The 27,848-nt window shown below is 38.1% G+C and overlaps 2 protein-coding genes across 2 annotated transcripts in view; one reads left to right on the top strand and one right to left on the bottom strand.

Annotated features, from left to right (window-relative positions):
• LOC143292925 (mitochondrial dicarboxylate carrier-like) lies at positions 1-22,662 on the top strand. The gene is made up of 9 exons (XM_076603621.1): positions 1-259; positions 8,730-8,849; positions 9,914-10,074; positions 12,280-12,321; positions 12,690-12,804; positions 14,250-14,342; positions 15,348-15,428; positions 16,651-16,707; positions 18,950-22,662. The coding sequence occupies exons 1-9, from the start codon at positions 155-157 to the stop codon at positions 19,055-19,057; spliced, it is 882 nt and encodes a 293-aa protein (XP_076459736.1). The 5' UTR covers positions 1-154; the 3' UTR covers positions 19,058-22,662.
• LOC143292924 (N-acetylglucosamine-1-phosphotransferase subunit gamma-like) overlaps positions 20,934-27,848 on the bottom strand; it is an 18,420-nt gene continuing 11,505 nt past the window's right edge. The window contains exons 7-9 of the mRNA XM_076603620.1: positions 27,597-27,752; positions 26,908-26,968; positions 20,934-26,012 (exon numbers count right to left, since the gene is read on the bottom strand). Of these exons, the coding sequence (XP_076459735.1) occupies positions 25,957-26,012; positions 26,908-26,968; positions 27,597-27,752 (273 nt within the window). The 3' untranslated portion in view covers positions 20,934-25,956. The remainder of the gene's footprint in view (positions 26,013-26,907; positions 26,969-27,596; positions 27,753-27,848) is intronic.

A 27,848-nucleotide genomic window follows, 5' to 3' on the forward strand; every position in this document is an offset into this window, starting at 1 on the left:
CTTGAACCGAAGGGTCACACCGTGCCAAGAGCATCGACTGCGCATGTGAGAGTAGCGCTTCAACCTTGTTAAACTTGTGAGAATAACACAGGCTTTTGCCAGTTTCATTGTCATAAGTTAGAGACTATCTTTCTCGGTTCAAAACGGCAACAAGATGACCACACCTGTGAAGAAGAGTGATCGAATTGGACGTTGGTATTTCGGGGGTTTGGCCAGTGCTGGAGCGGCATGCTGCACTCATCCACTGGATCTCCTGAAGGTCTGACTCTGAACTTGTTGATCGATATGTCAAGACCATGGATAGTAAACAAAATGCAGGAGCAGGAGCGTAGCGCCAGTAAACTGTGTGCGAGCGTACGAAATATGCAGTAACTTCAGATCATTTAATGACGTTGATTGTGGCTCCTTAACTTGGATAAGAAGAACTTAGCCTAACTATGTACTTTTAGTTTCCTGTTTACAAGTTGGAAAACGCTGCACATTTGCCAGTTTAACTTATTCAAGTTATTGTCTGCTGCGAAGTTTTTTACTGGTGTTTTAAAATTATTTTTTTTCTCTTTTTGTGCGTTTTTTTTACAAAGTTACACGATTAGCAGAACATTGAAGATTCATCTGCAATGTCTACAAGGCGTTGAAAACTGTCCAAAAATGTGTCAGTGACTTGGTGTGTGTCACTCTGTGTGTGTGTGTGTGTGTGTGTGATGAAACGTCTTTACTCTAGAATATGTACCATGTTTCCACTAACCCATGTCACTTTCAGAATTACTCAAACATTGTTCATGTTACTGTTTGATAAAACTAAGAAAATTAGGTTGTTATTTATTATCAAGGTGGCAGAATAGTAAAGACGCTTATCAGCCAGTGCAGTTTCTTTGAGGGTCTGGGATTGAATCCAGCTCTTGCCCTTTCTCCCAAGTTTGATTGGAAAATCAAATTGAGCATCTTGTCATTTGGATGAGACAATAACCAGTCATAAACTGAGGTCCTGTTTCCAGCACATGCTTGGTGCATTGAAAAAGATCCCATGACAACAAAAGTGTTCCTCTGGCAAAATTCAGTTAAAAAAAAAAAAAAAAGAAGAAAAAAAAAGAAGAAAAATCCACTCTGATATATGTACAAAAATGCACTTAAGGCCTGACAAGGTGTTGGGTTATGCTGCTTTCAGGCATCTGCCTAGCAGATGTGGTGTAGCGTATTGATTAGTAATGCCTGCTTGAGAAACTGAAACTATACATTGTTTTTTTTAGTTTGCATATACACTTTTGGTAAAAGATTCTAGAATGCTTTATCACCTGATTGGCATTGAGGATTGACCATTGAGAGGATGTAGGTTCGAGCCCTAGCAGAAGGGTTTTTTTCAGCCCATGGTTAGCTCCCAACCATAGTATAGTGTGCTGTGGATTGAAACAAGACTGGCGCAAGATTATCAAGGGTCATCCACTTTACAGAAACATAAATCTTCAGGAGTGACCAACACTACAGGAGTCAGTATCTCTTAGGCATAATCGTTAGCTGTCCTAGGGAAAAATAGATGAAAAAAATTCCTACTTGGCCAACCAAATGTCTACTTGCTTTCCCTAGGTAAAGAGTTAATTATAAAATAACTGCTGGTAGTGCAATGACAAGTCAATAGACAGTTTTCATTATGTAAACTTGTATTGTTACTACACACGGGTTACTAAAGTAGCATGTGTTACAGGAAAAGAAAAACTGGAAGTTGTAGAAAAATATAATGTCTACATAGTTTTGAGCAGAGAGACGTTTTGTCAAAACTCATTCTGGATATTGCCCTTGGCAACGATGACATTGATTACAGCTACGGAGTGTTTCAGATGAGTGGAACATGCAGCCTAGTTTCTCTGTGTACTGTTTGTTCTAATAATTAAATGTTGAGATGACTGCCGGAAAATGAGGGCGCTAGTCAGGGGGGACAAAGGGGAGGTTATCTACTTCCGGGAGGTTATCGGCCGTAGTACTTTCATTTTCTCCGCATAGGCAGATAGTGGTTTGCACAGGACAGGAATGTCAGACCCCGGCCGGAGTCTGCACTAGTTGGGTCATGGTAAGTATGTTATTTAAACGTAATTTTAGATAGAAAATTTCCTTTTTGAACAAACGAGCTGGGTTCATAGATGTTTGGATGTAAACACATAACACTACATATGGCGACAAGCATCTAAAGCATTGACTCTGATTGATGAATGGTTACATCTTTGCCAAACCTGAAAAAGTTTTCCATTCACTGTTATGAAGGATCAGCTGGGATACAATGGAAAATAAAATGGCACAGAAGATTTGCAAACTTACTTTCTGCAATGAACATTACCAGCATCACCAGAAAAAGGCTCTCTTACTGCATTTTGATGGTTAAGAAGTGTTTGACATTGTGAATCTTTGCCTGAAAACCAGAAAGGAGCAATAGATGGATACTAAGTGCTTATTGAGTTTGAACAATTATTTCAACCCCACTATTGAGTTTGAAGCATTCAAATTTTGCAAATGTAAGCAAGAAAGTTGTGAATCAGTGAACGGTTGTATCGCATGTCTGCGTTTGTTTTAAATCATTGACCGAGAAAGCAAAGCCCAGATTCTTCAAGGTTGTAATTAAAGTGATTGACTAAGAAGATGTGTTCTTTGAGATCCAGAGATGAACTTGACAAAACATCTGGAGATGGTGAGAAATTTGGACCTCTGTTGTATTCAACTCAAGCAAAAACTGTAGAAGGTGAGACAATTCATGCTGTTTCGTTTAACAAGAGCAGGAATTTCAACAAGCCAGCAAACAGTGATTCTGGTAATAAAACATCAAGACCGTAATACAGGACAAGACAATAGTATTCACAAACCCAACAACGATGCAGAAGGTGTGGTAGACAATAACATTAACTTGAGAAGTGCCCTGCAAATGGCAAGTCATGTAGTATATTTGCAAAACTAGGGCATTTTGCCAAAGTATGTGGCTCAGGAAATCATCCAAAGAATGGCTCAAGAAATCATCCAAAGAACGGCCAAGCTCATTCTGAATGTCAAAATGAACAGAATTCAACAGAAGTCAGAACAGTGACAGTTCGTGTGAAGAATATGTGTTCGATGTATCAGACAAAACAAGCACGGCACCCAAAATCAGTGTGAACATTTTTGATCACTCGGCTCCATTCTTCACTGATACTGGTGCATGAGTTGATGAACAAACAGTTCAGAGAATTGCGCGAAAGATTACTCTGAAGACAACATCAAAATCAGTCCATGGATATGGTACACACACACTTTTTCCAGTTTATGAAACATTTTCTACTGGAGTCATGTACAGTAATGTAGAAACAACAAGAAACAACAACAGAACAACACCAGCATCATGTTTGTTAACGAAAGTTACATGAGGAAAAAAAAGTTAGTTGATAACACATGATCTCTTTTTTTCCCTTCTCATGACCTTAGATGCCGGGTAGCGGTGGCCCACTTCTTAGTGATAAAATGAAACAGCTGAAGGTTAAGATAGATGACAGAGGACCAGATACCTTGAAAGTAAAGGACCGGTCACCTTGAAACTATGAAAGTAAAGGCAATTAACCATGTTTTTACTGCTGCAGTTAAACACTTTTTTTCCCTTCTTTTTTTTTTTTCTGGCAGCAGTCATGAGTCAGCACATTTCAAGTATCTGTAGACATTTAGTGTGTACTGAATAGGATCATTCACATTCAACGTCATGCAGATGTTGCACATCTATTGTTTTGTAGACTTACAGTTACACTTATACTGTGACTGAACACACACACACACACGCACGCACGCACACACAGACACACACACATGTACACATATATATATATAATATATATATATATATGTATACATATTTTGGGTTTTGCATTCTCACACTTTCTCTCTGTCTGTGATTGGAGTCTGTTTCTCTCTCTCTGAGCCCTGTGTTCCTAGAAAAAAAATCTTTTTTTTTCTTTTCTTTTTTTGTTAGTGTGTGTCAGTGATTTTAGTGTTACAGATAGATAACTGAGTTCATGGCTAGTCTTACTATGTCGGGTACTGGTTAAATGTGCTAGCTTGGAAAAAAAAAAGTGACTACTTTTTTCTGCCAGGTGGCTCAGTAAGGTTGTAGAGATAATGATTCTATCACTGGCCTCCAGCTTTCATTGTTTTTAAAAAATTAGTTGTTTTTAAAAAAATTTTTTTTTTATTTACTCAGCATTAAATTTACAGCCACATACGCTTTTATTTTCTTTCTTTTTTCTTTTTTGTATGCATTAGCTTGAGTGAGGTATATAAAAATCAGAGTATCATGTAGCAGTTTCAACATGCTAAGTTTTTACATATTGTCAGTAAAGTCTGGAAATTATGTCAGTATTAGTCATTTAGTGTATTTTCTTTGTCTCTGTTTGTATCTCTGTCCCTAGAAAAATTCTCAAATGTGTCCTCTGTCCCTGTCTGTCTGTGTCTATGTCTTTATCTCTTTCTGTGGCTTAAGTGCACACGATAGAGACAGGCACACATGTATGAAAGAGATAGATAGATAGATAGATAGAGAGAGAGAGAGAGAGAGAGAGAGAGAGAGAGAGAGAGAGAACAAGAACAAAAACTTTAATCTCCAGGCCTCCGGCCCCTAAAAAGAGGTAAAAAAATACATAATATGGTGATCACGCAGCGACAACAAAATGTAAAATACATACTAACTTAAACCTGTAGAACAAAAGTGCTTCTTGCGCATAGTAAATTCATTCTAACTTTCTTCATTGTTGTCGCGAATTCCTGTCATATCTTCAGGTATTAGATATATAAACACGGAGTTTACAAATACTGTAAACAGAACCATTCTTCCGCAAGTGAACATACGATTGACCTTCAGAGTTCAGATGTTTTTGCTGCAGGTTATTGTAAAGGACACAATTGTTCATAAAATGGTTTTCATCTTCAACCACGTTACAACGTTTACATGCGTAATTTGAATTACATTTGAATGTTCTCCTGAAAAATGATCCATTTATTGGGAGGAAACCAAGCCGTAATTTTACCAAACAGTCCATAAAACACTTTTTATCCACAAAGTCAAAATATTGCTCACACTGAAAACCAGTTTTAAACAGTCTGTAGTTATATATCTTTAGACATTACTGACTCACCCCACTCTTGCATAAATATATCTTTCATTCTTTGCTTAAATGATGACAAAAAAGTTTGCTCACAACCAACCCCTTGTTGCAACCAGACATATTCAAACCCAAGTCTAAATAAAGTTTGTTTTTTTGTTTTTTTTTTTTTTTTTTTACTAAAGACACCCAGCATTGTTCCCCCCTTTTGTCCATGTTAAACAACATCAAATACGCCAGTCTGGGTAATCGGTGCACATTCATATTCAACAACCTTAACCAGTACTTGATGCACCTTATAGCGCTATTTATATACAGTGGATAACATCCTAGTTCGCTGTATGCAAACTTTTTTGGTACTCTAAGTGGTATGTTTAAAAAACAGGCAAAGGAATGAACCTTCTCAATATTATCAAGTCTGTTAAGACCCCACATCTCAGAAGCGTACAAAAGAATGGGTTTTACCTGAGCATCAAATATTTTGAAAAAACATCCTTTGGAAATATCATTCAACTTCGTTATATATTTTATACAGTCAGTGTATGTATGTTTGCCTTTTACTGCTGAAGTCTCTACTCCTTTGTTTATACTCATTTTTGTTGTAAAAACAAACCCTAGATAATTATATTCATTCACTACTTCCAAAGCATTTCCATCGAGATTCCACTTTTCATGTCTTCCCAAAAAGCCACCTTTCACTTTAGTCTTGTTTTGTTTTTTTTTAAACTTTTTTTAAAATTTTCCAAAAACATGTATACAATACAGAGAATAGTATGAACCAAACAGTATACAACGAACAGTAGCATCTTCCACTACAGAGAGATAGATAAGACAAAATAAAACAAAACAGGCTATAGCAAGGCAAAACAAATCTGTAACAACAACATCAACAGCAATAACAACAACAACAAACAAATAAACAAACAAACAAACACACACACACAAAAAAAATAAATAAATAAAATAAAATAAAATAAAAAGAAGAAAGGAAAATTTGTCCAATCATTCAATCAGTCAATGCTTACATCTTAATGATTGTAGTAATCATGGTGATTTAAGATGACATTAATAGTAAACAGCCTAGACCAGTTGTGACATAGCAACAGCATCAGATGTATCAACTATTATAGTAATGGTATCTAGGGTAAGGCGAAAGCGAGTGGTGACATTATAATGTCATAATAATAATGATCATGAGTCACTTTAGTCTTGTTAGTATTTACATTTAAGAAGTGTGTTTTACATGCATTATTCAGAATATTAATTTGATTTTGCAGACCAGTCGCAGTGTTAGATAGCAATACTAAGTATATCATCCGTGAACAGAAGAATGTACAACTCTAATAAATCAGGCAAAAACTGAATTCCATGAATACCACGGATTTCAATTGCTGATGCAATTTCATTAACAAACAACGAAAACAGTATAGGGCTTAACATACATCCTTGCCTTAGGCCAACTGGACAATAAAAAAACTCAGTTAACTTATCTTCAATATGTACACATGATGTAACACATTTATACATAGCAATGATAGCATTCATAAATTTTCCATTTAAACCTTTCTGAATCAAAATATCACACAAAGACTGACGTTGCACAGAGTCAAATGCTTTTCTCAGATCAACAAAACATGTGTAAAGCTTACCTCCCTTCTTTGATAAAGATTTCTCATCCCGTGTGGCGGCCTGTCTTTCAAGTCGTTCCCCATCTCCCCATCCATGAACGCAGCTGACGTAGATGGCGGGACTTCGGAATATAAGCTGGGGAGAATTTATGCTAATGCGAACTTTTATCATGCCGGCTAACATGCCGAAAGTTGTATTGTCCTGTCTCCCCAATCTCTTTGTGACGTAAACGGGTGAACTTGTCATCACAGAATGTTATAGACAAGTGGGTTGAAGTGAGCGAATCAGATCAGTCTGTTGAATTGGACGAATTGGGTGAATCTGTCAGTCATTCACATAGCGTCATTAGGACAAGCAAAGATTGGTTATTAATCAGTTCAACTAGTTGGGGGAGTGAGTGCTATAGTTTGCATTAGTATGCCCAGTATGTTGTGGGAAGGGATAAAACCAGTCAGCACAGCCAGTTCTCAGCTGTCTCCCAGAAGAACTGACTGACACAGGGTGACTGACTGATCAGTGATGTGAGGAACAAGGAAATCCCTGTTGGGCTGTGTGCTGCTTATAGGTGCTGCTTTAGGTGTAGGATAATCTTTTTACTGTGCGCTGCTTGTAGGAAGTACTTGAAGTAGGCAGTGTGTGCTGCCTTAGTGTGTGTTGCTTTTGCTAAGTAGGGTGAACTGCTTAGTGTGTGTGCTGTATTGTAAAGTAAACACTCTATAAAAACCACTCCATGTGGCCCTGCTATTGATGTGAGAAGAGAGTGAGTGAGTGCAAGTGAGTGAGTGCATCATTAGTTGATCCTATATCCCCCTGTCTGTTCCCCTCTCTCTTCTATTAGAATCGAACCACTCTCTCAAAAACACCTTTTTACAACTATATATATATATATATATGTTATGTATATGTATATATATATTTATGTCTTCTTTACATTCAGCATCAAACCATGGGGCATCTCGCTGATCACTCCCAGCACACAAACGCTTCCTCATACATTCACTCGCTCTCAACAATACATTACTGAATAGTTCCAAAGCCTCATTAACACTATATTCCAAAAGAGAAAATGCATGTACACACATATTCTGTAAATCGTCTGAATAAAGATTTTCTCTGAAACTGTTCTCCTTTGTTTGATCCCAAGCTAATCTATTAATCCATTTAATGCCATTTGCTTTCTCAGTACAAGCAGTGTCTTCACTTTGAGCAATTGTAAACGACACAGGAGAGAGAGAGAGAGAGAGAGAGAGAGAGAGAGAGAGAATCTCCATGTTATTACAAAGTTGAAGTGAATAAAATGAAATTCCTGTAAAAGCAGTATACATTGATATCTAATAACTGATAGCAACTGATTGTGGAGTAAAACGTTTTGTAAAGAGGAGGAAATCTGATTCAGTACACATTAAAGTACAGGAAATAACATCCTGGTAAGATCATCATCAACTGAGGAAAAAAAGAACAAAGGATTATGGGGATTGGTTGGTTGGGCAGGGAGATGCGTGAATAATGAAATGTTGGACATTGTCAGAAAGAAAACTGGTGACAACAGGAAAGGAAAGAAACCCAAAAGTTACACACACTTTTACTAACTCATTATGACATACTTCTTGAACTACTGTTTTATTTATTCTTTTTAAGTTCTCATCCGCATCAACAACAACAACAACAAAAAACAAAAAAAAACACACACACAAAAAAACACACAAAAAAAAAGAAGAAGAAGAAAACTCATAATTCCAGTGATTGAATAATGATATACTTCTTGAACTGCTGTTTTATTTATTATTTTTAAAGTTTTATGATCAATTAAAAACAAACAAACAAAACACACACACACACACACACACACACACACACACACACACAACTTTCTTTCTTTCTTTCTTTTTTCATTGTTCACATTTTACTTCTATCTCTATGTTTAGTTATACATTCATGCCGCATTGTATACATACAGTACAGTTTATAAAGGTGATCTGTGTTTATTGTGTGGGGAGCCAGGTGCACCTTCAGACCCAGCAGAAGGAGAATATTGGACTGATCCGCATGGGGGTCAGGGTGGTCAAAGGGGACGGCATTCTGGGGCTCTACAATGGACTCTCTGCTTCCATTTTGAGACAGGTGGGGGTAGAGCTGGATTTATGCGGATCAGTTGCTGCAGTGTGATGCTTGAAAACGATGTTTTGTATTGCTGATTTAGTTTGCTGTTGAATTTTGGTTATATTTGGAGTGTAGTTGTTCACTTTCATCATACTTCAAATTCCAAGATTTTCTTTAGAATATTTTTTGAAACTGAAAGTGATTTGAAAATAATTATGAGATATCTTGTGACAAGGTGAAAAGATTCCTTACATATGTTTATTTCGCATTTTTGTGATGTTTGTCAGCTTTCATTTTACATTCTGCCTGTTAAAAACAAACTTTGTGTTTTAGAGTATGTTGGTGAAGAAAGGCTTGGTTCAGTTCATATGAAACACTATTTTTTAGATTATTCTGGTATAAAAAATTAAAAAAAGAAGAAGAATACTATGACAATGTAACCATAGCAGTCACTTTTAATTATTATATCAAGAATGTTATATCTTAGTGAATGGGTCTTCTTTTCTTTTCTTTTTTTTCTTTTTGAAATTAGCAAAAGTAGCATCTTGGTGTTTCATGCTTGGCTTTTCTGGGCATCCATAGTACAAACAAGCAGTGAGACAGACTAACTGCTGGCAGTCTACTAATTTTCCCCCCACCTGACTCTGTGATTGTGAATCAGCTTTAAACTGCCAGATCAGTATTTAACCAATGAAGATTTTTGATGTCATGGTGGTAGCTGATCATAGCTTAGCCTTAGGGACATGTATAAACAGGAATGCACACCATGCGCCTTATTGAGCAGTTGATTTCACCCTGCTCTGGAAGTTCATTTCTTCTTTTCTGAAAAAAAGGATTTTAGAAATGGCATTATAAAACTTGTAATGAGCATTTCCTTGTTCAGTTTGTTTTATTGTTTACTTTGAAACAGTTAAGCACATATATATGAGTGTGCACATGTGAGTTGCAGCCCACACATGCAGAAGATGAAGCATTAGCTTTAAGCAGTTACTACTTGTAGTTGTCTGTATAGTTGAAGACATGTCTTTTCTTTGTCTGTGGTGGTGGTTGGTATGGTGTCGATGTGATTGTCGACCATGTCACAGCTGACGTACTCCATGACACGCTTTGCCATGTACGAGACGGCCAAGAAGCATCTGACAGCAGATGGATCAGCAATGCCTTTCTACCAGAAAGTGCTGGTTGCTGGCGTATCAGGGGCTACTGGGGGCTTTGTGGGAACACCGCCTGATATGGTAAATGTGAGGTGAGATACTCACGTATTTTGTACATTTATGTTGTTTGTTTTTATGTAATCTCAGGGTGAATAATGTTCTGTTTGATGGGTAGTGGCGTGTGAACACCTTTGATCACATTGAAAAAATTAATGCCAGAAAACAAACCGGTTTTATTGACTCACTTGTGTAATCAAAGTGAGTCTATGTTTTAACCCGGTGTTCGGTTGTCTGTGTGTGTGTGTGTGTGTTTGTGTGTGTGTCTGTGGTAAATTTTAACATTGCCATTTTCTCTGCAAATACTTTGTCAGTTGACACCAAATTAGGCATAAAAATAGGAAAAATTCAGTTCTTTCCAGTCATCTTGTTTAAAACAATATTGCACCTCTGGGATGGGCCCAAAAAAATAAAAAAAAGAAGCCAAACTATAATCAAACTGCATTTACTGTTATATTTATATTTTTTTAATTCTCTAAACTTGGCACTTTGATCTGATATTCTGACACAACAACAAGAGCAGTCATTGTTATCATTTTTTGTTCAAACAGGAACTTCTTTTGCTAAGCATGGAAGTTATATTTATTTTGCGTAAAAAAAACCGTGGTGCAGATAGTAAAAAAGGGAAATTAATCTGTAATTAATGCTAGGGGACTTAATTTGCTACTGATCTTTATCATCTTAAACATTACATTTTGAAATTATACTCAATACATGAAAAGCTTGTGTGTTTTACTCTCAGTGTACAGGGCTTTCACTATGTTCATTCGCCCAAGTGGTCTTTTTCGGAAAATACTAAAATCAATACGACGAGTGGACTTTACAGATCTATTGGCTGAGCCCTGAAGGTCATGGGCAAAAATCAGTTGCGTACACATATTCATACACATTCAAAGCGCGTGCTCATATTCTTCGCGAACGCGAACGACGCCATTTTGTTTCAAGTTGTTGACCTGCCCGTTCAATCCTATATTCAGTCGACAGTACGCGATAACGTGATGGAAAGTTGGAGAAGGAGACCGTTAAAATATTTATTCAGAGAAAGATTTGTGAACGCCTCATCACTTACTGGATAATGCCCCAAACTGCCATAAAAATATCCACAGAATCAGTCGGAATTCACAGTTAAAAATAATGAACCATGTGAGTTAATACCCTTGAACTGATGAAACATAAAAATTTCCAGTCTTGACTTTTCTCAAAATGAAGTCCTTTTCACTTCATAAGACGTTTAGAAGTACTTGTACTTGGCTCTGTGTGTTTTAGTTTAACAAAATACTCAATTTTCATATCAACTTTAAAACTTTAAAACTAGAATGAACATAAAAGAGAAATTGAATCAACCGTGTCAACCGGGTGTAACTAACTGAAACTTGTACATCTATCTAGATCCAAAGAAAACGGCTAAATGTGGCAGTGTGATTGCGGCGATAGCCACGTCTCCTTTACCGCAGATCTAAAAAAGAATTTTTAATTGCCCTTAAAGATTTTTTGAATGCCCAAGATACATCAGAATAATATGATTTAAACAGCGTTCTCACTGCGAATACCGCAATCGATTTATCACCCTTTAAAAAAGCATGTTTAAATATTATATTTTTGAACGTCAGTTAAGGAGCCACGATAGTGTAATGGGTAAGACAGTTACTTCTCACCCGAACACGTGGAGTTCGAATCTGCCGTCAGGACTTTTTTTTCTCTTTTTCTTTTAACCCGAAACTTTATAATAACAAATACAGAACACATTTTAACGATTAGATTTTTTAAAAAAGTGTATCACAAGTGAGTCTTGAAGGCCTTGCCTCTCTTGTTTCCTTTTGATTGCCACTGTATCAGCAACTTATTATGAACACACCGTATGAATTATTTTAACAATGTGCATGTAAGACAAAACATATTTACAATCAGAATACTCCATCCATCAGAAGTTCGTCTTTTTGTGTGTGTGTGTGTGTGTGTGTACATACATATATATATATGTGTGTGTGTGTGTGTGTGTGTGTGAATATATTTCTACATACATACACTGCTGTATGAAAACCAAGGAACACACACACACACACACACACACACACACACACACACACAGGGTAATTTATTTTCCAACTCCAGTAACCCCATCATTTCTTGAAAGAGCACAGATGAGATTCCATTGGTTTCAAATGTTGGATTGACAGACAGATAGATGGTGGGCAGTGGAGATAGAGACTGTTGACAGACTGACTGTTGGTCTTTTTCAGAATGCAGAATGACATCAAACTTCCCAAAGAGCAGAGAAGAAAGTAAGTTCTCTTTCCTGTTCAGCCATTCAATACATGTGCATGTGAATTGAAAAATAAAAATCAATGTTTGTTTTTGACACCATGTGGAGAGTGTGTGTGGTAGTGGTTGTCAGTTACAAGCACACCATTGACACTAAGTGTGGTAGTGGTTGTCAAAGTTTGGAATTGACACTAAGAAAAATGCGTGTGTGTGGTGGTTGTCAGTTACAAGCATACCATTGACACTAAGTGGAGAGTGTGTGTGTGGTGGATGTCAGTTACTAGCACACCACTGACACAAAGTTGAGAGAGTGTATGGGTTGGTTGTCAGTTACAAGCACGCCATAGACACTAAGTGGAGAGTGTGTGTGTGTGGTGGTGGTTGTCAGTTACAAGCACGCCATAGACGGGCTGTATCGTGTGATCAAGGAGGAAGGGCCCATCAAGTCCTTCAACGGAGCCTCCATGGCCAGCTCTCGTGCTGTGCTTGTCACCATCGGCCAGGTGAGCACTGGCTGCCACACAACAGTGACACACTCTTTCTGCACCAGCTGTTTCAGCTTGTTGAGGTTTAGGTAAAATGGAGTGGTAGCCTGGTGGTAATACTACTGCCTAGGAATCAAGAAAAACCAAATCCCATGCTCGCCAGAATTTTCTCCTTCACTGGATCTTGAGAGATTGTCTGGACACTAGTCATTCGGAAGAGACAATAAACTAAGATCCTGTGCAGCATGCACTTACCACACATTAAAGAGCCCACAGCAACAAAAGGGTTGTCCCTTGCAAAACTGAAAGAAAATCCACTCTAATATACATGTGTTTGTGTGTGTGATGTGTGTGTGTGTGTGTTTGTGTGTGACTGAAGTCTGACTGAATGACACAGGGATTGAGTGACGAGTGCTTCATTGCAGCTGTCAGCTCCACTCAGGTAGGCAGCCTGTTGCACAAATGACTCTATTTGTAAAGCACTGAGTTTGATCTCTGACCAAGATAGGCACAATATGAATATCAGTAATAATAGTATGAAGAAGTTAATGTTGCCTGCTATCTCTGGATGACGGCTGTAGAGAAATACTGCACCACATGTTAGAGGCAACTCTCCGAGACTGGGGGAACAGGTGCTGATGTGGTTTAGACATTCTGCCAGATGGAGAAGCCAGGACATATATTTTACCCCTTGACCGCAGTGGTGATGTACAGCATGCTTCATAGAATTACACACGGGTGCTGTGCTTTGTTGACATAGACTGCATATCCAGACATCATGCTCGTTTTTTTCCCCCAGTATAGAAAAGTCATGTGCCAGGTTACAGTTATCCACTCCCTTGATCACACTGGGCATGGGATGGTGGTGACGTGTGCGTGTGTTTGTGACAGTGGGTGAAAGGGGGAGGTGCACAGTTACCTGTTCTCTCTGTCAAAGTCTCTCTTTCAGTGTCTTGTCTCCCACTTGTCTGTATCTCTCTGTGTGTATGTTTGTTTTGTGAACAAATTGATGGGATCATGAGTATGTTATAAACAGTGTATGTTTATGTGTGTTTTGTGTGTGTGTGTGTGTGTGTGTGTGTTGTATCATATCAAAATTAATGTTTGTGAGAGTATTTTGGGAAGGAATGACTCGAGTAAGAAAATAAACATGATTTTGCCATTCATTTGAAATATAAACTAAAAGGTGGTTTAGAATATATATATATATATATATATAAACTAAAAGGTGGTTTAGAATATATATATATATATATATATATGTATATATGTATATATATATATAAACAAACCACACCATTTTTATTTTTCGTTAGATTTGAGTGAAAGCTGACCTCACTCACCTTTTCTTCACAGAATCAGCTTGGCACATGTACAGTGGTATTCCACATAAAAGGAATGCCATGGTCTGCTTTGTAACAGATGTTGCAGTACTGGTATTGATAGCTCAAATTGTTTTGCAGTTGGCGTGCTATGACCAAATCAAGTCGCTGATGATGAAGACGGGAGTCTTTGAGGACAACATAGTGCTGCATTTGACATGCAGTACAATGGCGGTGAGTGGTTCAGGACTTTTCACTGAACACAATGGTGTGTGTGTGTGTGTGTGTGTGTGTGTGTGTGTTTAAGTGTGTGTGTGTGTGTGTGTGTGTGTGTGTGTGTGTGTGTGTGTGTGTGTTTAAGTGTGTGTGTGTGTGTGTGTGTGTGTGTGTCTAAGTGTGGGTGTCTAAGTGTGGGTGTGTGTGTGTATACAGTGTGTGTGTGTGTTTAAATGTGTGTGTGTGTGTGTGTGTGTGTGTGTGTGTTAAAAGTGTGTGTTTGTGAGTGCTTGTGGAAGTGTCTATTTATATTTGGATGATTTTCACTCCTGAGTGTGTGCATGCACATGCACATATTTCAGTACAGGCACTTGTTCTTAATGGAAAAGTTTGAAAGTAAATGTATATGTTTATGTGTGCGTGTGTGTTTGATTGTGTAAAAGATACATGACTAGGTGTTGGAATGTCAGTCTGTAGAAATATCTAGTGCATATGCATGCTGTTGCATTTGTGTACATCAGGAGAATTAAGGTAATAAGAGCATGACAAAGTATACATTTTCAAGGTAATTTTTCTGCTGTTTTTTTTCATTTTAGAAGGGTGAATGCATAAAACATTTTAAATGAAAGTTAGTTTTTGAAACTGCATTCAAAGAATTTTTTTTTTCATGTATTAATTCAAGTGTAAATATGCCCTATATGGCACATATTTTAGTAGTTGAGTGCAGTATTGGCTTCCTTTAAATGACAGTTTTGGAATACTTGAGTAAGTCTTGTCAACACTTGAATTTGTCTTTGTAAGCCTTTCTTTCCTCTTTATCTTGCTTCATCTCGGGACTACATTGTTGTGTTTTTTTTCTTGTAATTGTGAGCAATAATTTGCTGTTTTATTCCTGAAGAGTGCATCACAGGGTTTCTTTTGGGTTTTTTTTGGGGGGGAGGGGGCGGAGCGGGGGGAGGGGGGGCGCGTGGGGTGGGGGGGTAGGTCTTTTGTTTTTGAAAATATTACTTTTGTCTTGTGCAGGGCACCATAGCTACCTTAATGACAATGCCACTGGATGTGATGAAAACCAGAATGATGAATGCAGCTCCTGGCCAGTACTCTGTGAGTGATATGTTGGGGTTACTTCAGTGTGTGTACTGGAAGTGATTTGCCAGAGTTAGTGCAGTGCTGGTATCATTGAGCAATATTCTGCTAGTGCTTTGTTGAGGTTCATATGTTGAGCAATATTCTTGAAGTGCTTTGTAGAGATCACTTCAGTGCTGGTACCATTGAGCAATATTCTGCTGGTGCTTTGTTGAGGTTCATGTATTGAGCAGTAATCTTAAGTACTTTGTTGAGTTACTTCAGTGTTGGTATCATTGATCAGTATTCTACTTCAGTGTTGGTATCATTGACTGATTGAGCAATATTCTGTTAGTGCTTTGTTGAGGTTACTTCAGTGTTGGTATCATTGGGTGATGTTCTATAAGTGCTTTGTTGAGGTTCGTATATTTAGCAGTATTAAGTGCTTGTTGAGGTAAAACCATAGAGCAATATTCTGTTAGTGCTTTGTTGGGGTTAATATACTGAGCAGTATTCTGTTAGTGCTTTGTTGAGGTTCATATACCGAGCAGTTTTCTATAAGTTCTTTGTTGAGGTTCATATATTGAACAGTATCCTGGAAGTGGGTTGTTGAGATTTGCTTCAGGTCAGTAACATTGAGACCATTATCCTGTACAGGTTTGTGGCATTGTCATTCAGTCATATTTTGAAAGTGATTTGTTGATATTTCAGTGCCAGTTACATTGAGCAGTATTATGTGGTTACTTCAGGTTCACTTCAGCGTCAATGAAATTTAAGCAGCATGGTCACTGCCCATCATTGTTGTTCATTGTTTTTGGACACCAGCTTAAGATTAATCAAAATTTTCTCATTTACTTTATTACATGGGTAGGAGTACTACCATGTCATGCATATTTCTCTTTTGGCATTTTGGCATCCAAGGAAAAAAGAAAAGGTTTTTTTGTTTTTGTTTTATTGCCTTTATTTTACTCAGTTGACCCTAAACCCTGATCACAAACTTTTCAGTATTACAAAAATCACTCAAACACAACCATTGTTATATGTAATTATCAGTTTGGTCAAAATATGTAGCCTGCATGTGTCACTTAAGTGTAATTCTGAAGCTTTTGATGTTTTTTTGTTTGTTTTTCTGAATGGTTGGTAATTACAGAGTAGAGCCAGACCAAGTTGGCATAGAAATGAAATGTCTCTCACTGATGGTGAGTGTTTTGCTGCAAAGTGCGGTATGTTATCATGTTATTTTGTGTTGTGTCGTCTACAGAGTCTCATGCATTGTGCCATGGACATTGCCAAGAATGGTCCCATGGGTTTCTTCAAGGTACTGAGTGCTCATCTGATGTGTGCGTGTGTGATGTGTGTGTAAAATGTGTGTGTGTGTGTGTGTGTGTGTGTGTGTGTGTGTGTGTGTGTGAGCATGAATGTATTACAGTTCAGAATGGATTGTTAATCAGCGACACTGTCTGTCATGGCAGTCTTGCATTAGAAAATATCTTCACTCATTCAGCCCTGCAGCGTTGATTGCCATTCTCTGCCTGAGCCTGACTAGCAGTCAGATGGAGAAACTGGTTCACTTAAAACGGTTCATCAATTCGTTATTATGCATTAAATTGATAAGGAAGGGAAGTGACTGGAACTTAACTTCCTTCCTCACAGGCACACGAAGTTTCGCTCTAAAAATCGAAAAATTAGAGTGTTTTTTATCCCATTTTCCACATTGCTATGGCAAAACGTGAAAGGCTTACTGAACATGAAGTGCTTGATGAAATTATGATGGGACTCTGGCAGTGAATTTGACCCGGATTATGACGATTTGACTTATAATTCATCTGATCGTTCTTGGGAAAGTGAAGGAGATGAAATTAGCGACTGTTGTGGGCAGAGTGGCAGACTTTTGAATCAAGAAGATAGCCCACGACCATGAACATCAACAGGAGCTGACATTTTACTATTTCTGTTAATTTAAAGTTACAAGCAGAATATTGCATCCCTTGTCTTGAGACTTCAACAACTTGTTTTGAAATAATATTTCAATGATTGTGTGAAATTCGGTAGCTAATGGTTGAGCGGTTGCTATAACACTGTGCCTGAAGTGAAGCACTCTTCCGTAGTGATGCAGTCAGGCCTAAGCATGCCAGGCGGGGATGGCTGCACAGGCAGAAGACCTTAAAGGGCTGAAAGGAAAATCTCTCTCTCTCTATATATATATATGTATGTATACAGATAGATAGATAGATATACACTAATAAAAAAACTGGTATAGGAAAACAAGATTGAGAAATCAATTCTTCTGTCATGTATACATTACATGTATGTATCTGACAAGTTTCCAAAGTACAAAGCAGTGAGAGAGAACTTGAAATGGTCCCCATTTGCAACATTCCAAGTGTTCAAATCATACTTTCCAATAATAACCTGCCCTTCCTATTTTTTCCTTTTTTAATTCCCGCCACTGTCTTGTTTTCTCACTCTCTTTCTCTCTGTCGGTTGGTCTGTCTTTCCCTCTCACTATTTATATATTTTTGAAAAATGAATGTGTAACAAAGTACTGTTGTAGCCGTTCTTTGGGGTTGATATGAAAGAGACAATTCATTTGTGTTTAAAATTATTGTTATGTCTAAAATTAGCATTAGGCATTGTTCTGGCAAATGTGCCAACCTTTACCTGCTATGGAAGGTCTGTAAAACTTACAGAGAACTCTAAGAACAAATTCAGAAACTTTACCTTCCCTGTGAGTCTGGAAAATATTCATAACAGAATACATGAAGAAAGAGAGAAAAAACAAACAAACAGAAAACCAACTTTCTTTTGCTTCAGTATTTAATTGACAGCTGTATTGATCCAAGAGAAGATCAAAAAGTGGACAGGGATTCCAACACTGCAGCTAATGCAGGGGACAGCCTTTTCTCTGCACTTCAAACTTGTGTCTGCTTACATAGAACAATGCCCATACCTTTCATAATTTTCTTTTTGTGTGTGTGGGTTTCACCACATTTTTGCAGAATCATCAGGTGCAATTTAAGATGGCCCCGGCAACTTGTAAGACCTTGTTGGAACTGTCTACAGAATTCATGTCCAGTTCAGGATAGTTGAGTTCTTATAGATTTTTATCCACATCAGTTTCCACAAATCTTGTGTAGTTAAAGTGAGTTGTATTTGTTTCATAAAAAAGCATGTTGTACTTCATACATCATTTTTCGAATTACGCCATTCATCGTTGAAAAAGATCTGTCGATTGAAAAAGATCTATCGATGGCAAAATTGGGTATTGCCGTCAAAAGAGGGCGATAACCAGTGGGACAAAGGGGAGGTTACCTACTTCCGGGAGGTTATCGGCCGTAGTTTCGTCTGCTCCGCATAGGCGGATAGTAGTTTGCACAGGACAGGAATGTCAGACCCCTGCCGGAGTCTGCACTAGTTGGGTCACGGTAAGTATGTTATTTAAACGTAATTTTAGATAGAAAATTTCCTATTTCTTTAATTGCAGTTGTTATTGTGTGTTTTTGTTTTTGTTGAAACTTGTGTGAAGAAGGTGATTTTAAAACTGGCCTTTTGTTTTTCAGGGCTTTCTGCCAGCCTTTGTGAGACTGGGGCCTCACACCGTTCTCACCTTCATCTTCTTTGAGCAGATTCGGCAGAACTTCGGTGACGACCCACAGTCTCAAGACTGATTGGGTTGTACTGGGTTTTTTTTGAGTATTTTTTGTTTTAGTTTTTGTTTCCATTGGTCTTTTTGTGATAGCTCAGGTTACCTCCTCTTGTTTTTCTCCATCCTCATTTCTGGCGGATTTAATGCATACCAGGTGCACTTACATTACCTTTTTATCGGTGATGGGGGAAGGGGTGGTGAGGGGGTGTGGAGGGTGGAGGAGCAGACAGGGTTGGGTAAAGGTGAATAGCATAAAGAACAGTACAATAGATTGTCATCTTTTTTGGTGTGTGTGTGTGTGTGTATTTATATACTTACATACATACATACACATATGAACACTTTTTTGTATGCTTAACTGAGACGCACACATATTCCAGAATCAATTACTTGTTTGGAGTATTCTCAATGTTACCAGTCTGAGCTTCATGTGCATTTCACACACACACACACACACTCAAATGTCCCTCCCTCACAGACACGCTCTCTCTCTCACACACACACACACACACTGACATGAAATATCAACTGCACTAAAAACAGAACTGCATAAGCATTAAAATATTTCTAACACAGAATTCTGTTTGGACTTACTGACATGCCTACACACTAACACATGCATACCAGAGCACTGTACCCTCTCAGACACACACACATACACACACACATGCCCATATACACCATCCCAGCAACAACAACAAAAAAATCTGCACAAGCAACCCATTGCCACCCTATAAAAAAACAGACTCTACCGCCATGCTACACAATGTCTCAAATTTTTGTGTATGCTCAGTTTGTTGTTGACTGAAGATTGCTTAATAATTGTTTATCCTATGCCAGTACAATATCAGATAGACAGTCTGCCAAAGCAATTGATGTAGTCTTGCTTGTAAAATGTTGTGTTTTAATAAGAACTGAGAAAGAAAGTTAACTAATTTGATTTTTAACTGGAGCCATGCTTTTGAGTGCTCTTTTGACTGTGTACAACTAGTAAGGCTGTGTGCACAGTTAATCCTGTGTAACCATTGTTTTGGAGAATTCCCAGTTATGAACTGAATCATCCATTTTAGAGTGTTTATTTGTGTTATACGTTTTGTATTGATATTTTTATTGCATTCTTCAAAACCAAACTTTTTTTCCCCTTTGAATGTCATTTGAATCTTTGATTCTGTTGTCATTTTGGATGGTTCAGATATTCTCAAATAAGTTCTGCCACTTTTAAAACAAAATCTCATCTTTTTTCCTTTTCATACATTTAACAATGTGTGTATGTGTGGGCAGATTATTTTCTTGTGTATGTTTGTATATATATGTATACATCTCCATACATACATCTGTGCATGTGTTTATATGTGGATATGCTGTTGTCCAGTTGAGTGGGTAAAAGCACTTCAGTGCATTGCTGTGTTTCATCCTTTCTGTTGACGTATTTAACCAAAGTGCCATGTCCCACATTGTTTGATGGAGGTGAGACTGCAAGACTGCTACAGTGACTGCCATTTCCTTTCACTGGCAAGAGTGCCCACTAGAGGCAGACTTACGTATGTGCACACACACTTTCCAACAATGAAACCCATCCATCATGGAACTTGAGAATGAAAAACCCAATGTTGAACCATTTCTGCACAACTGGCCTGTTATTAATATTATTATTATCTGTGATGTGAACAGCATTGTTGACATGCTTTTGCAGTCTGTGACCAGGGATTGGATGAATGTCACCCTTTCTGATTGTGTAGTTTGCTTCATAAGAATAATTGTATAATTGTTAAGTGTGAATGTGCAGACAGCAGCATGGCTTCCCATCCTTCAGGTTTGAATCCTGCTTCCTGCTGTATACATGCACATCAACATCGTGTGACATGTCACATTTTTTGGGAGCAGGTAATTTTTAAAAAAAAATCTCAGTACTAGTCTTTCCTTGTCAAAACGCTTGAAGTGTGTGTCAGTGTATTAAATAAAGTGACGTAGCTGTCAGAGACTTTGTTTAAAACTGATAATATGTAGACCAGCTGTTTTTATAGATCCATCCGTATGTCTGTCAATCTGGATGCTTGAGAGGGTGTGCATTTGGTTGTTTTTTCTGCTTGTGTTGTTGATATTTGATGTGTCTTAAACAGAGATTTAGAAATAGAAAACAAAACCAAATAAATCATCTGATGTACACTGCAGCAGTGGTGAAATGTAGTTTGTTTATGAATGTGTACATGAATACAATATGGATCATATTATTGCTACATGAATTCTTAGAATCATGATGATGCATTGTTTGACAACAGCTTCCAACAAGTAGAAACATCCTGATCAAGGATGAAAACTAACATAAAGCGGTATCTTAAACTGTGCACGTGTGTCTGCATTTGTGTTCTTTGTTTTCAGACATACTTTTTACTTCACAGGTAAAATTTTAAGCATACTGTGGCTGCCCTTCACTTTGCATTTGATCACCTCCTATGTAAACAGTTTCCTGGATCTACCTGACTATGACCATATTCTTGCCAGTCCATGAAAGTTGCAGGTGTATACATTGAGGTTGACACATGGTTTGAAAATTGTATGCGAGCATCCAGTTTACCCATGGGATAGACAACTGACTCAGGGTCTTTGAAGATACAGCCTGGTGGATGGAGGAGAAAGGCAGCAGCTTTGTTTATGGACCCAAAGAAAGGGTCTACACCACAGAGCTGTTTGGTCATGTTGCTCAATATGAATAAACTGCTCACACAAATATGATTTGGTTGGTTGGTTTGATTTATCCTTGCCTTATACAAATGTTTTGTAACACGTTGACAAAAACCTTGCAAATGACTTGATGCAGCATTTTTATAAGGACCAATGTTGCAGATTTTGTTATTAGTTTGGCTACTTTTGTTTTTATTCAGTCAGCCACATCTTAGAATGGTGATCATTTACTGATGCTTATACAGTAGTTTTGTGTATCTTTATCAGATTGAAGTATGGTTTTGTTGTTTATCTGATGAAAGATGCACAGCAGTGACGAGAAGAATATGAATGCACTTGCAAGTTGAAAAAGGCTATCAAATTGATAGTACATGAAAAAATGGGCTGTTTCACATTTTGGTCTTAAGTTTCATCAGATTATGTTTATGCTTTTTTCTCATTTTCTTTTTGTTAGTGCATAAAGAGACACCAGTAAAATGAAAACTTGGGAGGGCAGTTGGGGGTGTGTTTCCAGATTCCAGGAATGAGTCTTCACTGTGTGACTTGGCTGGCTGGTACTAGTTGACTCAATGCTCATTGGATTCAAGAACAGTGAAACCCAACTGGTAGGCCAGCCTAGAAGCATAGAAGCTCACACTGTTAACTGATTTGCATCTGGACTGGCAGAAATTGACTTTTTTAAGTAGATAGTTGAGAACCATATCACAATGACACTATCTAATACAGATATACTAAAAGAAATCTTTTCAGACAAATTTGCATCAGCCAGGGTCACTGAAAGGGGAGATCCATGTTACACCCAAGGAGATCCAGTGGGCAACATTTGTATGACTAATGGATAAATTAAAAGTCTCAAAAATGTTGAATGGTTAATATCTATAAACCACTCAATGATGTTCTCCAAAGAATGCACTTTCCATAATCATTTCCAGTTGCATAGAAAAATCAGAATAGATGATCAAGAGAAAGCTGTTTTGGTTTTTATTATCTCCTATTAGAGAGAAATTTCAAACCTTATGAGCAGTTGGAGATCATGTTTTCCATAATCAGGTATCATAAATGAAATTACAATTCTGTTTGTGAGTGTGTGTATATGTACAGCTCGTGTATGCATACAGTAGGTGTGTTTTGTGTGTGTGTGCTGTGTGTGTGTGCACGCGCACACAAGAGAATCAAGTTTCACTCATTGCATATAACATACAAGAATTATGTCACTGATGTAACAAATTTCCAGGCTCTGTGCGAATTCCAGAAAAGAAAGAAATATATGTTGTGCAGGAGAATTCTTTCTTTCTAATCTTTTACAGCTTTTATCCATTATTTGTTGGTGTAAAGCTGCTTTTATTGATGTATGCACTTTTTCTAACTGTCGAGTATTCTTCACGGTGTGACACCACCTTCAGGAACTGAACTGAGGAATACAGTCTCTCTGTGTATTCCTTATTTATCCAGTCTCTTCTGCCATTTTTTTTGGGGGGGGTCTTCATTGTTGATCTGTGTAAGTTCTTTTTATGCAAATTTCAGTCATTTTTGCAACAAACAGCATTAAAAAAAAACACACACAAAAAAAACCACAAAGGTCCTTGCAGCTAAAGGCAGTGTTTATAATTTTGGTAAATAATAAAATAGTGTTGGTAACCTGCAACAGAGCCATTGTTCACTGCTGCAACACTCTTCATTTCCTTTGTGTAACGAAGAACTTAGTCAGAGGATCCAGCTGGTTCCAAACCACAGGATTCACCTATGATTCTTAAAGCAGAGTTTGAAATGTGTTTAACGTTTCTGTGTTGAGTGATGGAACAGCAGTTGAAGGCAGCAAAAATAAAAACGGCAGTACAAGATTGGAGTAGGGCTGTGTGTGTGTGTGTGTGTGTGTGTGTAGTTGTGTGTAGTCTTCATGATCCATCACCTTTTTGCACTACTAATGAATGATGATAACAAATGTCTCGAGTACAACTGGTATTTCATTTACCTCTCACAAACAAACAATTATTTACAACAGTTGACAAACATGTATGTGCAAACAAACACAGAAACGGGTGCATACAAAAACAATGAAAATGATTTGCATTTCACATACACTGTCACATGATGATATATGTTATGAAATGGTGACTGGCTGGCAACTAACATTCAAACTCACTTGAAAATAATTACCTTAAAAGTTGCCTTTAATGTTCCAAAATTTAGAACAAAGCTTCCAGAGAACATAAATTAACAAGCAGCCCCCAAATGTACAATACAATATAAAACGCCCAAAATCATGTTACACACCACATGCATACAGCAGTTTCACAGGTCCAGTTCACACTCTCATACACACACATGGTCCCACAAGTACACATAAAACCAATCCAAACAAGTCTCGTAATTATGCATAAAAATGAGTATGGTGATGGAGAATGCTTTTTAGAGCTGTTTCCTTCTGGTCCTTCCACCCTTTATCAGACTTCCACTGAAGTGCCTGACAAAAGTGGACATGTGGCAGGGGGATAGTGAAATGCAGGTAACTTTCAGACACCAGGCTTGTTGAGGGCCTCAATGTGACAATTCAGTGAACTGTTCGATTGCACCACTATAGCAGCCATGGGAACAATGTTAGTGTTCCCAGCCAAAAGGGGGCAAACTTACATCTGGAATGTTGGCTGATGTGATGAACGTCCAGTTATCATTTGCTGTGAAAGTTTTGTTCAGACCTTGCGGGGGAAACACTATGTGTATGCTTTTTAAAATTTTTATTTATATTACAATATTCATAAAAAGCACAATAGAGGCCAGTCTTGCATTTGATCAGAATTTAAACCATATACAATCACCAGCTGAAGAAATCCTTGGATTTTCATACAACATTGAATACATCATAGGAAATTTTCTTCCTAAAATTACATTTAAGTAACATAGTTACCGTGACCCACTAGTGCAGACTCCGGCAGGGGTCTGACATTCCTGTCCTGTGCAAACTACTATCCGCCTATGCGGAGAAACCGAAAGTAGCTACAGCCGATAACCTGGAAGTAGGTAACCTCCCCTTTGCCCCCCTGACTAGCGCCCTCTTTTTCCGGCAGCCATCTTGACTCCTGTTCCTGTGCTCTTCATATGGTTTTTTTCCTGTATTTTCTGTCTGTCTCTGGCGTTCTTGTTTTTTGTCATGTAGAATTTCACAGCTTTCATCCTCATGGGCAGTTCACTGATATTTTTTTTCTTCAAAGTACACTGTAAATGAACCACCTCCCATTGCACAGGGCGCTGCATTACTCTTTAATAGACAACTGATTTCTCTATGGAAATTGAGCTGCTCTACCTGGGAAAAGCAACTGACAATGCCACCTCACCCCCTGATAAATATGTTCATCTATTATAATTTCAAAATGGAATTTTGCCAAGAAGAAATCTTGTTGCTGTGGGCTCCTTCACCTGATGTAAATGCATGCTTTGCACAGAACCTCAGTTTATCACCACATGAAAGACTAGCACCCAGACCATGACCCAAAGTCTTGTGGATGGCGAGTCAGATAATGTATAAGTACCAATCTGCAGGCATACTCAGCGCAAACCGGATGACTTATATCCAAGGCCAAACAAGGGCCGTAGAAAAGAAGGAAAACCCATCAATTAACTGAAATCATACCCCAATTCTACCAACAATTTAAAACGTACATTTTCACACCATGAGCAATATTCCCAGCAAGAAAAATCCAGCCACGACTTCATATTATTTGGACATCAAAGGAGAAACTGGATCCTGACCCTATCATGTACATGAAAAAAACACCACCTTAATAGTGCATAATGTTCCTTACCTGTACTCCACTGAGTTCTTCAGCTATAAAATTATTTGTAGTACATGTCACTTTTTACGGAGAAAAAGGCTTGTGCCTGCTGACTGTCACAGCTGTGTGTACAAATACCCACACTGAGAAAGAAAAAGCAAAAAAAGAAAAAACAAACAAAAGCAGCTTTTCTGGTCAAGGATGGTCACAACCCACATCCCCAATTCAATAGCAAGGTTCTTTCAACATCTGACTGCAGACACACTGACAATGTGTGATGCAACAGCCGAAACCATTTATGACGCTATGAATCACTTTTCTCGAAAACAATATTATACATCTTAGCTTTTCCACAAATATATTCAATCATCTAGTTTAAGATTTTCACGGAGAATTTTAACTGTGAATCACACACTTCTTAACTCAACATTTCCATTGGGTAATATACACAAAGTTCTGGCTCACTTTACTAGCTAGGCGAGTGGATCAATGATGATGATACATTGAGTGCTGTTTTGCTGGAATCTGAAATCATACAATATTTACAGCTTTGTATAAAAAACAGTCTTCAAAAGACACCATGCATTGTTCACCTTAACTGAAAAATAAACATACCAGTTTGTAAAAGAACAAAGAGAACCAGACAATATCCACTAAATACTGTTTTCATTCCAAAATTGTATGAAAAAAATCAATAACTGCCCAAAGATACATGTGCATACATGCATGCATGTGTATGTATCTGCGTATATGTGAAGGTGATATGGTGTGGGGGAGCGGGGGGGTACAGTAACAGGTGAGCCACCCTTTATTTTGTGAATTTTTAGGTGTGGAGTGGATGATAACTGATGTTATCTTTTAATACCCAATATGCGTACCAATTTCTTCTATTTGATGCCAATGCAGAGTCCCGAGTCTTGAGAAGCACCTTTGACAGTGTTGTTTAAATTCATGAAACAAAATAAGAAAAATAACGGAAACCTTTTCTTCATAAATAAAAGTTAAAATACCATGTGACAGGGGCAACAGCCGAGTGGTTAAAGCATTGGACTTTCAATCTGAAGGTCCTGGGTTCGAATCTCTGTAATGGCCTGGGTGGGTAAAGGGTGGAGATTTTTCCAATCTCCAAGGTCAACATATGTGCTGACCTACTTGTGCCTGAACCCCCTTCGTGTGTATACACAGGCAGAAGATCAAATACGCATGTTAAAGATTCTGTAATCCATGTCAGCGTTCAGTGGGTTATGGAAACATGAACACACCCAGCATATACCCCCCAAAAACCGGAGTATGGCTGCCTATATGGCAGGGTAAAAACGGTCATACACATAAAAGCCCACCTGTGTACACCTGTGAAAGTGGGAGTTGCAGCCCATGAACGAAGAAGAAGAAGAATACCATGTTTTACATCTCTACTTACTTTTAAAAGTGGCAAGTTCTGCCTTGACCTGGTCCAGCTCCTGCTGTAAACGTCTGTACATCTGTAGGACCAAAAAACCAAGAAAACCTGTACATATGTAGGACCAAAAAACCTAAACAGAGACAAATGCTTACCAAAACAAGAAACAAATGTTTACCAAAACAAGAAACGAATACTTATCAAAACAGTCATGTTTCATGCATGTTCCACAGTTTTTAATATGTCCTGAATTTTCAGATACTAAACAACTAGGCTCAATAACAGACAACAGACAGACTATATATTTTTTTTTAAATATACAGAAATAGTGGCAAAATATTATATCCAACGGTTTAACTTTCTGATATCCTACAATAAGTATACAACTATCAATGTAATATTTCCATATATAATTACTGAACTTGTGGCACAAATTTATTTTGATATGTTTCTCTGTCTGTATGTGCGTGGTGTGTGTTGGTGTGTGTGTGTGTGTGTGTGTGTGTGCACGCGCGTGTGCATGCAGGCCTGCATGCCTGTGTGCATTTGTGTGTAATCACTTCAGTCCCGTCCTTTTAAACAGAGTTCTCAAAACAGGAACATTTCACATCTGTTTAAGGTTTCTTATTCCCTCTGCACTCTGCCTTTCTGGCAGACACAAGCTATTCCCAATCTGTCCCTGAGCCAGTATGCCTGTTCAGCCATAGTACCTGGGAGCAGTGTGAGACAGAGAGAAAATCAGCACCCCTTTCCTCCTTCTCTTTCTGTTCGCGGGCCAGAGCTGCAGCCGACAAGTGCTGCCTCTCTGTGGCTGTCAGACGTAGCCCTGCCTCCTGCAAGATCAGCTGCAGCCGTTTCTTGTAGCCCTGGAATGATGCCACCATGCCATGCTGTCAAATACCTCCATCTTCACCAACTTCTGTTGCACTTACTGACACAGGAAAGCAACTTTTAACAAAGTA

Source organism: Babylonia areolata, chromosome 18, assembly GCF_041734735.1.
Source record: "Babylonia areolata isolate BAREFJ2019XMU chromosome 18, ASM4173473v1, whole genome shotgun sequence".
Classification (NCBI taxonomy): Eukaryota; Metazoa; Mollusca; class Gastropoda; order Neogastropoda; family Buccinidae; genus Babylonia; species Babylonia areolata.

What these genes read in the sequence shown, in the direction of transcription:
- LOC143292925 (XM_076603621.1), top strand. Translation starts at nt 155, where the DNA reads ATGACCACACCTGTGAAGAAGAGTGATCGAATTGGACGTTGGTATTTC. An exon ending in CTGCTTCCATTTTGAGACAG is followed by an intron (nt 8,850 to 9,913) that starts GTGGGGGTAGAG and finishes ACCATGTCACAG; the next exon opens with CTGACGTACTCCATGACACG. An exon ending in TGACATGCAGTACAATGGCG is followed by an intron (nt 14,343 to 15,347) that starts GTGAGTGGTTCA and finishes TGTCTTGTGCAG; the next exon opens with GGCACCATAGCTACCTTAAT.